The 11,858-nt window shown below is 42.6% G+C and overlaps 1 protein-coding gene across 1 annotated transcript; it reads right to left on the bottom strand.

Annotated features, from left to right (window-relative positions):
• Positions 1-869: 869 nt before the first annotated feature.
• LOC111224948 (transmembrane protein 168-A-like) lies at positions 870-11,293 on the bottom strand. Its single transcript, XM_022749654.1, has 6 exons — positions 11,235-11,293; positions 9,680-10,649; positions 9,187-9,462; positions 7,217-7,359; positions 4,628-4,905; positions 870-2,781 (listed from the first exon to the last, which is right to left on the bottom strand). Exons 2-6 carry the CDS (start codon positions 10,511-10,513, stop codon positions 2,231-2,233), a joined length of 2,082 nt encoding a protein of 693 aa, XP_022605375.1. The 5' UTR covers positions 10,514-10,649; positions 11,235-11,293; the 3' UTR covers positions 870-2,230.
• Between the last annotated feature and the right edge of the window lie 565 nt (positions 11,294-11,858).

Raw genomic sequence — 11,858 nt, 5'->3', positions numbered from 1 at the left:
GAGATCTGTGTTGATGTGTGTTTGAGTATGTGTGCGGCAGGCTCTGACTCAGCACATCCACATGGGCCTCAGAGGCGGCTGGCTCTTTTATTACCTAATCCAGTTTAGGAGATGAATCCGGCCCATAATCTAATATTCTCATAAATGATTCCCGCCATATACATGAATCCCTGACCTTAGCTATAACCGCAGTTTGCAGGCTGCAGCAATGAAAAGAACATCTGCACAAAGCAGCGTTTATACTTGTCTTTTTTTTTTCACTAATTGCCACCATGGATACTCAACTTTTGCTCATTCCTGCTTAATGGTTTCATATTTACAGCACTTAAGCACTAAGGTCAAAGTGGTGAAAAGGTTGCTCTGGTCTCATGCCACTTTCCTCTCCTCGTTGTGTGTTATGGATGAAAGCTGATGTTGCCAGCTTTCATCTTTCCAAGGTCTCCCCAAACCTTGCTCTGTGCCTAATAGTGCCCTTCAGGTATGAGCCAGGTTATAGCCCTGCGTTCCGAGACCAGCAAAATACCCAGCAGCGCCTTGGACACCTGTCCAGCCAGGCTCTGGGACTAACAAAGGTGAAAGCTCAGTGAGAATATCCCTCAGAGATACTGTGTCATGTATTGTTTCATTTTTCCCTTTACACACTTTCTCATTTTACTCCTGCTCACAATCCTAATATTTGCCAAGCAATCCCAGAGTTTCAACAGAGCCGAGTCTGTATTTACTCAGTGTCTGTAAAGCCTGCCATGTTAAATGGGCCTGTCCGATTGTCTTACACCATTTATTACCTTCCCCTCTATTGTTTTTATTTCCATTTAATCAAACTGTTATGTATTCTCTTTATACATTCATCATAGAGCTGCACCAGACCGCAACATTAAATCAGTTTATTATCCAAGTTTAATTGTGAAATTTGAAGTCATAACTCAGGGGAGGTCCAGCACCAGGCAAAAGTTCGGACACACTTTCCCAATGTGTGTCCAAGCTCGGTAAATGCTGCACATGGGAAATTACATATAGAAAATACCACTTGAGCTCAGTGAATACATCAGTGAAACACACTATTTAAGGCAGCAATCCACTCCACATTTAAGGGGGTGTTTAGGTGAGAGATCAAACACAGCATATAGAGTAGGAAATAAAAGGATGGTCAATATGAGTTCCTGGTCCAGTGCACGAATAAAAAGAACTTGGAACTTCTTGATTTGTTGCTTTGCATGACAAGCCGCTGTTTCACAGCATGGCACGGACAACAGCTAGAATATTTGCATGTACTGGGTTTGTAAGGAGCAAATTACTTTTTCAAGACAAATTTATTTGTGTAAATAAACAAGATGAGGCACGATAGAGGGCCATTGTGTGGTGATGATATACTGTCTCACAGCCAATGCATCTGTCTTTTGTTCAGTGTAGAAATACATGCATATTTAAACTAAGCGATAAGGGGAGGATCTTACAGCAAGAGTGGCAGGTTGGCCTCGTGGTTTGACTTTCCCGTGACCAGAAAGGTCTGAGTTCAGCCCCACAACAGGTATTTTGTCCATCCTGTGGAAAGGCTTTAGTAAGACACTGAGCTGCTCCCGCCTCACACAGTTAAAGTTAAGACTGTCTGCTAAATCCTCTGAATATAAATAAGAGGCAAGGCAAGGATATATATATATATATACACACACATACAGTGGGAGACCACTTTTCTTGTTCACTTAAAAGGGAAAATAATTCAGCAACTATTTTAAAGATGACCCCAAATCCATCTTTAAGGCACTTAAAAGGCACAATATTCTGAAAATGGCATGTGACAACAAAAGGAAAATAATTATGCAGCCATGGCAAAATACTACCCAAACATATAACACAAACAAAAACACACAATTTGGTCTTTTTAACTCATACTAAAAAAAGGAACCATAATGCACTGGAATTGTGGTATCTTATTTTTGAGGTCACCTTACCCAGCATGCAACAGGTCATTTTATTTGGCATTTCACTGCCTTGTTGAGGGGGTTCAAATAAAATATTAAGTTAGTGATTAGCTATGAAATACTGTATCACATTAAGCTGGAAACCCTCTGACTGAACACCTACTGTTTACACTCATGGGGTAAAATCTGCATGTATAAAGTATATAAGACTATTTTTTTCCTTTAAATAAACACCTTGTACCCAGTAACACTCCGACTTATAAAACAAAAACATCCAGAGTCAAAATGAACATTATACCTTCCCATGTCACCTATGAATGCACCAGTTTAATACCCTGACCAGTGTCCAGTACAGCAGGTGGGAACCAAGCTAGTTTACACCTCCTGAAGCAGCGCAGACACATGCTACAAAACCAGAACAGGTTAAGACCACAGCACCAGTTGGACAGGTGGACCATGGGATATGTAACCTTGGGAAAGTGGGTCTTCCAGTGCTTGGCGACATCACTTCCAGTGGGCAGGTGAAGTGTGTAGTCGCTCCAGCGTTTGGAGACACCGTAGGCGGCCGTCACAGTCCTCCCCCTTTCTGACCACTGGGTGTTGCTGTTTGGGTTGCAGTTGAACTCCACCCATTCAGAAGTGAAGTCCCCTAATAAAGGGATTTCTCCAACCTCTGGATCGACCCTGGTGGCAGACAGCTCAGCCCCCTGCACAGCTATATAGATCCCCTCCACCCTGCGCACCTCCTTGACCCAGGGGAGGGAGTTCTCGGTGTCCAGGACGAGGATGAGTCGGGAGCAGTGCCCGGAGTTCTTCTCCTTCCACAACTCCAGTAAATGGCCCAGGTGGAGACTCTCACCTCCTGCAGCAAAGAAGGTTAGATGGTGAGATGGAGAAGAACAAGATCGAAAGAAGGATAGAGAAAGAGGGATGAGAAAGTGTTGCAGAGATAGTGCAGGTGGAAAGACAGGGGAAAAGGAAGGATGGCATATGGCATGTGCGAGTTTCGTTTGCATTTGTATGTATTTCCAAACTCTCTTGCAGGAATATATACTGCTGGTCTTTGAACCACTATTGGTTCAGTGACACGTTCAAGGACATTTCAAGAGGACACATGGCTATTGATGGAGACAGTGGCTTTGCAGGGATCAAACCTGTCAACTTCCACTGGCAGGACTGTCTGTCTGTGTAACAGCTGTCATCATAACCGCACACAGCCACACAAATTGCACAAAGATGCTATTTTCCAGATGGCAGAGCTAAAGTACAAAGCTCAGAGCTGCGCTACCTCGCCAACAGATGTACTGAATTCTTTCTGTTACCTCAATATCATTATTTATTGTAGGAAAGTACTAGGTACGTAAATTAAAGCTGAGGAGAAAAAATAACTTCTGCTGCTGGCCAAAGAACAACTTTATGAAGGACTGGTACATTTGGAAACCTGGGTCCCTCCATGCCTAAAAATCTATAACAAGTGAATTTAGAGACATATTACCACAACAATTTGCAGAATCAACAGAATAAAGACAAAGTACAAAGTTTTTTCATGTATCTCTGTATAACACTGGACAATGCTCCTGCACAAAGGCTTTATAACTGTAAGAATCAGAGGGAAAAATATGCCTTAAAGACTGACTGTTCCCAATTTGGGTCTCTGCCAAAACTGCCCCACTTTTCAAAGATGTGTAGAATTATCCACTGAACACCGACTGAAAGTGTCCCTTCAGGATGGTGACACAGGGAAGTGATTATCTTTTCAATGGGGATTTTTTTTCCCCCCCTGTTTGCAGCGGCACGCACAGATAATGTGTCAAGTAATCTCTGAACAGAAGAGCTGGAGCTGACACGGCGTTAACCTGCTGTGATTCTCATTTCTGTTGAGGGGAACGCTCATGTCACAGCAGACCGTCTGCAACTTTCACAGAAATCTCTCTACTGGAACCGAACTTCTGTGACGAGTCCTTCACAGCAGTTTTAACTCTTTTTGCTTCATTGTCTGATCTGTAAATCAAATCAGCCTTCGACCGACTGAGGGGAGAGGAAAATGGAAAGAATGGAAATCAGACTGCAATGCAAATGCAGTTCGCGAGGAGAATGCCATCCCTAATGCCACTCAACACAACAGCTCTGCGGTAAATACTACTTTTGTGTTCAATTTTTGTTGTGTTCATCTGTGAATCAAGTCTTCCATAAACACTGAGTGACTTCTCTGCTTGCTTGTAAACTACTTTTCTTGCAATCTCATGTCCATGTAACGATCGAGTGTTGCAGCTGGCTCAATATGTGGAAACACTATATTCTAATCAAATCATAATTTATGTTTTTCAGAGTAGATGAGCTACAATCTTTCCAACTGCAGAAGTACCTCCTACAGGTACCTCTGGCAGGGAATTACTGAAATAATAGGTCAACTCTACTGGCGGAAGAAATGTAATTTGGAGGAACAGAGTGATAACCACATGGCGGTATCGGAGTCAAATGAAAAATATCAGTGTCGGCTGAAATAAGCATGAAAATTACTGGTATAAGTTTAAGATTGTATCCCTAATACATCCACAGAAATTAAAAGAGTGACTGAGTAACGGAGGGCATTTAACTTTGAGGACAGATAACTTTCCAAGAAATACGAGAAAGAAAGACGAAGGAAAAACATCAAAGGTTAAAAAAAATATATATTAATAATAATGATGTGGATGTGTGACTCTCACCTGCAAGAGCCCACGCCCCAGTCCCTTTGTATGTGTGCCCACTGTAGAAAATCAGATAGGTGTCATGACGGGGCCCGTCTGCAGTGCGGCGCTCCAGAAAGTCGCGCAGCTTTGTCTGCACGGCCTCCAGGGTAACGCCGCTGGTGGAGTAGTCACAGCCGAACGTCTGGATCATGTGGTGAGAGAAGAGGCGCTGCACGCTGTTCAGCATACCTGTAGAGCGCTGGTTCAACTGTTGCACCTGCTCAGGTGGTAAGAGAGTGGGCTGGCCATCAGCGCTGGACAGAAGAGACAGAGAGAGAGAGAGAGAGAGAGAGAGAGAGATGAGAGGGTGTCAGAAAGAAATAAACTTTTTAAAACTACTCCGAAGCAAATTCAAGTTAGGTGACTTGTCAGAAGCAGGATTGGAAGAGAGAGACGGGGCGCGAAGCAAACGAGAGATGAATGAGTGAGAAGCTGATAGATTGACACACCGGGGTGGAGCAGCTGTCTGCATCGCCGCGGAAGAGGAGACAGAGAAAAGAGGATGAGAGGAGATGGGGAAAAGGAGATGGAAAGAATAGGAGTGGTGGATCACTGCTGCAGGAGATGACATTAGCCTCAGGGATGTGAGGGGAGTCAAGAATGAAAGGAAAGTATGAAAATGGCAAAAAAAAAAAAAAAAATGGAGAGGGTATAGAGAGGAGAAGTGCACAGGGTGACAAGGACTGAGAGTGGGAACTGGGGTTAAAGATAGTTGAGGGCAAAGTGATTCTTTTAATTGTGTGTGGATCTGTGTGGCACAGAGCCCCAGCCTGATAATAACAAGTGGTTGATAACACAGAGAGGGCAAACACACACTAAGTCAAGGCTAGCAGCTATTCAGTGAGGCTATACATTTTCTTTCTGTCTCTGGACTCGATGCTATTCACGGCCAAGCAGATGACAAAGTCATACTTCACTCTTATGGACATCTGCATTACTCAGCCATCATAGTGTGGCCTCTGCCCCTGTTCTCACCTTCAACCTCACCTCGACAAGGACAGCTGAAAGTTTATCTAAAGTGGATGAGATAGGATTGATTTTCTTGCCGGTGGACAGATAAGTAGTTGTTATTTGTTGACAGCCAAAGCAGATGTATTCCTGAGGCATGCGATGTGATCACTGTTATTGATGTTGACACTACCTGTGTTAAGCTGGCTTTCCATTTTATCTTCTTTTCTGCCCTTTTGTGTAATTTAAACTATTGTCTTCGTATTGTGAAGTAAAAACATTTTCAGCAGAACGTAAACTGCTGCTATAAAGATGTACTATGCTTGGTCAGAAAATGACATGCTGCAACCTCTGCGTGGCTTGGCTAGCTCACTGTTCACCTAAACCCATCTAATCTTTGCAGATCTCCTGGCGCCCAGGGGAGTGAACGCTTGTAGTTTGAGATTCAGAGCGCATCTTCCCCTGTTACACTCTCTCTTTCATCCTCAAAAAAAAATCCTGTCCTTTTCTACAACAGATCTCTCACAGCTCCACCCCTCCCTCTCCTCTTTCACTATTCCTCCCCTTCCTTTGCTCTGTCTGTCCCTTTTGGCTTTTACCACCACCCTCCCTGTTACGCTGTTTACAACCTCAATCCTCTCCTTGTGTTTTCCTCCCCTTGTCTCACCCTCCCCGGTTTACACTGGGTGCCTCCCCTTCTCACCCCCATCTCTCTAATCTCCCTGTGGGGTTCTTGTCATTGTGAAAACATGATCTGCCGCCATCAAACAGCCGATTATACACTGCTGTATTCTCATCATGCTCTCGGTTCTCCCCATGGACCCTGCACATACGGCCTCGCATACAGAGCCTCCGCTGCTCCAACAGGACATGGGCTTGCATCCAAAATCACCTGAGGAGTTAAACACTAGTAAGCAAAGCCCCCCCTCTGAATGCTAAAGCTAACCATCAGCAAAAAGGTTGAATATACAGAGAGTACTCATAAATACGTATATACACCTGCAAAAAATCTCCAAGGGCTGGATTTCCTTGACAGTCGAGGGGCTATAGAAAATCTAAACACTGACTTATAACTGATGGCTGGCTTCTGCCGTTTGGAAGGAGGGGGAGACAGGTCGGCATCATCAAAACTAACTACGCTATTTCAAAAAGTGCTTGACCAACTGAAAGTGGACTGGGAGAGGCATCAGCAGCAGCTAACTAACGGGCTAACTATTACAGCTGAACAACTTAGTATGCTGTGGAGGGAGCACAGGAATGATCCCTCAAGGGCCCATACATTAGCACCATATTTATGCATAGTTATTGCCCTATTTATCCAGTTGGTTTTGTGTTAACTGAGGAGGGAGTTGAAATGGGTGATCAAGACATTTACCAAAAAAAAAAAAAGCCAAACTTTTTATTCATGTCAGCTTCACAAATGTTGAAAATTTGTTGTTGTTGTTTTTTTTGGCATATTGGATTTTCTTTCTGTTGTTTTAGTGACTGAACAATACATTAATTAGTCAAAAACATAAACAGATCAAAAATAATAGTCAGAATCTGATCCAAGAGTCTAAGTTTGTCTGTTAGTCTGTATACCATCATTTTATTCCTGTGTCTCTCTCTCTCTCGTACCTGCAGTAAGCAGTTGGTATGACCAGGGCATAGCCGACACAGGTTCCCCCCAGGCAGCTGCCCAACTCGTGGAACAAGCTGTGGGCCAGAGACTCCAGAGGCAGCACCACCAGCAGAGCGCTGAGAAAGAGACCGTTGGAGGGCTGCAAAAAAGCCAAAGAATCAGAGTCACTTTCATTCACCACTTACAGCTTGTACCAAAGCAATCAGAGCCAGTTAATTGGTGGTGACACTTTGCAAGACAGTTATACAATACGGGAACTGACACAGTGTTATTATTGCAGGACAAAACATGACAGGACCTAACTAAATGGAGACACAATGCACTGTATGACAGCAGACTAAAAATACATCACAAGCATCCATTTAAACTGTATAATTACTGCAGTGTATGAGCCTGTACCTTCTGGGTGGCCTTCAGTGTGTACAATAAAACTATTACAATTTTGTTGTCTTGTCATCTACTTTAATTTTCTTTACTTTAAATTTTAATGTTTAAATGTCAGCTACTGAAACACTAAATTCAACTCTAGCACATAAACCAATAAACACACAGATACATAATATAATGTAGTAGCATTTAAGTGGAATCAATTTCTTGAGTTATTGTGACGGTATGCAACGCAACTTAGCATCCTCAAAAAGCCACTTTGATTTCATAGCATGGCACTGAATGCAAATCAATACCTGCATGGTTAAGTGGAGTCACACTTGAGTTAGCAGAATATATTGAACTTCCTGTGAGATGCCTGAGAAAAATGTATTACACTTATTCACTAAACTTTTTATGAAGTTGAATACCTCTTAAGTATATAAACTATATCCTCTAGTGCCTGAATATGGTATTATGAGCAGACGAAGCACACTGCAGTGTTAGGGAGGTCTTAACATATAACGCAATCCAGTAGTGTTTCTCACAGGTGGAGAAGTGATCTACAGTAGTTGACCCCAAGCTGTGGGAGTCGCGGAGTTTACTCATGAGCAGCTCTGCACTTCGTAACACTGCATTCACAAGCTGACTTCCGATTAGGGAAGTCACTTCTATACAATTGCACAAAAGCACTATTCTGCTCTACAGTAGGTCCACACTTTCAAATGGATTTTCACGCAGGCTTTTTGAAAGGAAGATATAATACATACAAAATAAAAAAATAATCTACTTGTGTTGGAAAATCTATTTGGGTGGGTCTTTCATATAAACTCAATGGAAAGCAATGAATCCAATGTAACACCACAGACTATAACCTTAATGATTTGCATAGAGTTGAATCATCACATCTCTAAATATTCTTAGTTTCACGAAGGCTGTATTTATTGCTGAGACTGCATTAGCGTGCACAAACGTTGCTGTTATTTTGGTGTGTACGTGTGTATATGAGAGTTATGTGGACTTAAGTGGTTGGCCTTATATTAGTGTATTTCAACAACACGGGCAAAAAAATAACTAAAGCATCAAAAATCACTCAAAACAAGCACTAAACAGTAACTTTCTCATATGTGAGTGCCAACAGCTCCTTCTTTCTCAGGCAAATATGCAACTGACATCAACAGTGTGCAGATCTCAAATTAGGACTCAGGCCCATGAGACTCTTACAAGGTAAACGTCTAATAAGGCTAAATAAGTTATTGCTGCTCTTTATGCAAGTAGATAGGGATATTAAAGTGCTAATTAAATTGGTTCCGCATGAGAACAGAAGTGCCTCACCTTGGGGAACAACTACCAACTACACACTGCCACTAGCATTTCTCTGCAGAGTTTATAACATGGGTGTATTATGTGTTTATAGAGGTATTATCATGAAACTCAAAATCCTAAAACTGTAGGAGAAGGAATTATAGCAGCAGCCTTCCCATGATGTAAGAGGTTTTCTAAAAAAAAGTCTTGAGATTCTGACCAACTGAATACAGCCTGGTTTTTCAGCAATATGACTACTGTCTGACATGACCGTAATCTCTCTTGTGGCTCCTACCTGCCAGGACACAGCCCCCAGTATGACCGTTGACAGCAGACTAAAGAACACCAGTCGTTCTGAAATGAGGCAGAAGTGTCGGATGCCCCTGGAGGCCATGACTTGGTCCAGACTGCGGCTACTGGACCGCTGGGCTCGCCAGGCCTTCTGACACTCACTGAGCTTGGTGTGAAACCCCCAGATTGTGATCAGCAGAATTATGTGACAGATGGACCAGAAAAGGCCAAACAGGCAGAAGCCTGGGATCACCAGGTACCAGAGCTCCAAGTGTCCCAGCTATGAAAACAAGAGAAAAGTGTAATTAAACAAATCCTTAAAATTTGTTAACTAGCTATACAAAATTCTGTACCATTATTTGAAAGACAGGTTGCAGTAGGAATAAAAGATCTGAAAAATTATTGAGTTTCTCAATCTTTGATGAGTCACACAAAACCCTAATGACTCACATAACAGAAATATCAATTTTCTGACACAACAATTATGCTGAGTGTACCTTTAAGGCAGCCAGGACAAAAAAGGCCAGCTCAGTCACACTCAGAGGCAGCAGGGACAACCTCCTCCACACCTTCCCCAGAGAGAACACTGGCATCCAGCGGTCACTGGGCCCCAGCCCACTGAAGTACACATCCAACACGGGTTCACACAGTAGACTGCCCAGGTAGCAGCCTAAGGCATAAGGATTGGCTGTGATGCCTAAGGCCTGGAAAAACACAAGAGACGTAACCAAGGCAAAACAGACCAGATTGGGCAAAGCCAGGAGGGATTTCATCCTCAGGTCCACAATGAGTGCCCCCAGGGCCACGACCAAGCCTATAATGGCCACTGACTTGTGAAGAAGCATGGTGGTGCTGGCAATGCCAAATCCCAGGAGCTCCAGCAGTTCAGTTGATGTTAACAAAGTGGGTTTGTAACAGATGGAACTGCATATTCGCTCAGTTATGGCCCATACCGTTTTCATGATTACACTGGCTAGGAGGAGATAGTTTGAAACTAGTTCTGTGACATTTGAGTCCAAGGCGGGGCTGTTAAGGAAGCACAGAAGACCAAGCAGAAAGCCAAACCATAAATGGAACAAGCTGAGACTGGCTTTCTCCATAGCAAAGTAGTAATGGAGAATACTGGCTATCCCCAGGACAAAGAGGCCCAGGATGAAGATGACCAGAATCATTGATTCATCTGTTACTTCCCAGCGTACGTACATGCCCACGCATACCGCCACAAGGAGGTTGATGCTGGACAGGTAGCCCAGGCAACGCACTGATGTAAACATGTCCACCTCCTTGGGTCCATTGACTGTCAACTCCTCTTCCTCTTCCTCCCGAGCCATGGCTGACTTAAGAACAATTTATCCAAATGTAGTTGAAGTCTCGAACAGACAGTTTCCTCCAGTCACTTTCTTTTGACTGGCACAGGTTTGCAAATGGAGGACGATGCCTCTTGATGACATTGTGCAAAATCAACCCCTGTGAACAATTCAAGAAGCAGGGTTACTCAAGTTGATAAGATGTCACAATACCTTTCTGTCAGGCAAGCCAAACTTACACAATTTAGTTGCATATATCATGTTCAGAAAAACTGTCAAACTGTTAATGTTAGATTACTTCTTGCTTTATAACCAGTTTTGTAGTTATTAGTTTACATTATTTACATATTCCTGACCATATAAATTACTTATAGGAGGATACAAGGACTACTATATAGGCTATAGTATGATTTGCTAGACTTGGTAATGAAAGTGCTTAACTCATATAGATTAAGACCAAAACAAAGAACAAAATGTATCTACAAACAAATGCCTCACATCATATCAACAAAATAAAACAATGCCTGCGGCCCAGCTTTCTATTTCTGACGATGTGGCACTGTAGCCGGGAAGTTTGCTAACTCCCTGCTGACTTTTCGTTCACAGTTAGCTAACTCGCTAGTCAACGTTTTAATATTGTTTCTTTAACTGTTAAAAAGGAACTAGTAGTTATTGCACAAACGTCAAAGTGAGCACTGTGAAAAATAACTGCATGTTATGTCTTTATCGTCAAAATATCGCTTACATTTTGTTTGTTTAGATGACAGCCTCTACGCTTCCGGATCCCAAACTACGGCAGCAAGCAAGTGTCAAAATGCACAGCCTTCGCTTTTTCAGGCTGGGTATGGTATCGATCTAACAATATCATATGTACGTCTGACAGAAAAGACAAAAAAAAAGGCGTTACCTCGGTCCAACAGTGCCATTACATGTTTAAAGCTGTAGTGAATGTGGTGAATGTTTGTACATGATTTAAAAAAAATATATAAGCTATATAATCAAAGAATGCTGAATGTAATTGCAAGGGAAAATCTTAGGCTATGAGGAAGTGCCAAAATTTACAATATAGAAACAGGCAACTGGGCATAATATTAAATAAATACAGTACACCTACAATACGGTAACCCAAACGCCCACCTTCAGTTTTCCCCTACGAATTTGTCAGTTGTTATTGCAGGAAAAGCACTAGTGGAACTAATGACAATAACGAGGGCTATGCTCTACCTAAGTGTCCCAGTGAGCCAGCATGCACACTGTCATATCCCTGGAACTTCCACGTGAGTGTAATGCAACTATAATCAGTGTTATTAATCACACCTGTGGTTCTTCTTCTATGACATGTAGTCTATGTTTATGGTAGAGACCCTCA

This window comes from Seriola dumerili, unplaced genomic scaffold, assembly GCF_002260705.1.
Source record: "Seriola dumerili isolate Sdu_G_001 unplaced genomic scaffold, Sdu_1.0 BDQW01000138.1, whole genome shotgun sequence".
Taxonomy (NCBI): domain Eukaryota; kingdom Metazoa; phylum Chordata; class Actinopteri; order Carangiformes; family Carangidae; genus Seriola; species Seriola dumerili.
This window is presented reverse-complemented; position numbering and strand designations above follow the sequence as displayed.

Bases quoted from the DNA above. Each gene is read 5' to 3' on its own strand.
- LOC111224948 (XM_022749654.1), bottom strand. From the start codon at position 10,513: ATGGCTCGGGAGGAAGAGGAAGAGGAGTTGACAGTCAATGGACCCAAG. The intron at 7,360-9,186 runs GTAGGAGCCACA...GCTTTTTTGCAG, and splicing joins TGGGGGCTGTGTCCTGGCAG to CCCTCCAACGGTCTCTTTCT. The intron at 4,906-7,216 runs GTACGAGAGAGA...TCTTCTGTCCAG, and splicing joins ATACCAACTGCTTACTGCAG to CGCTGATGGCCAGCCCACTC.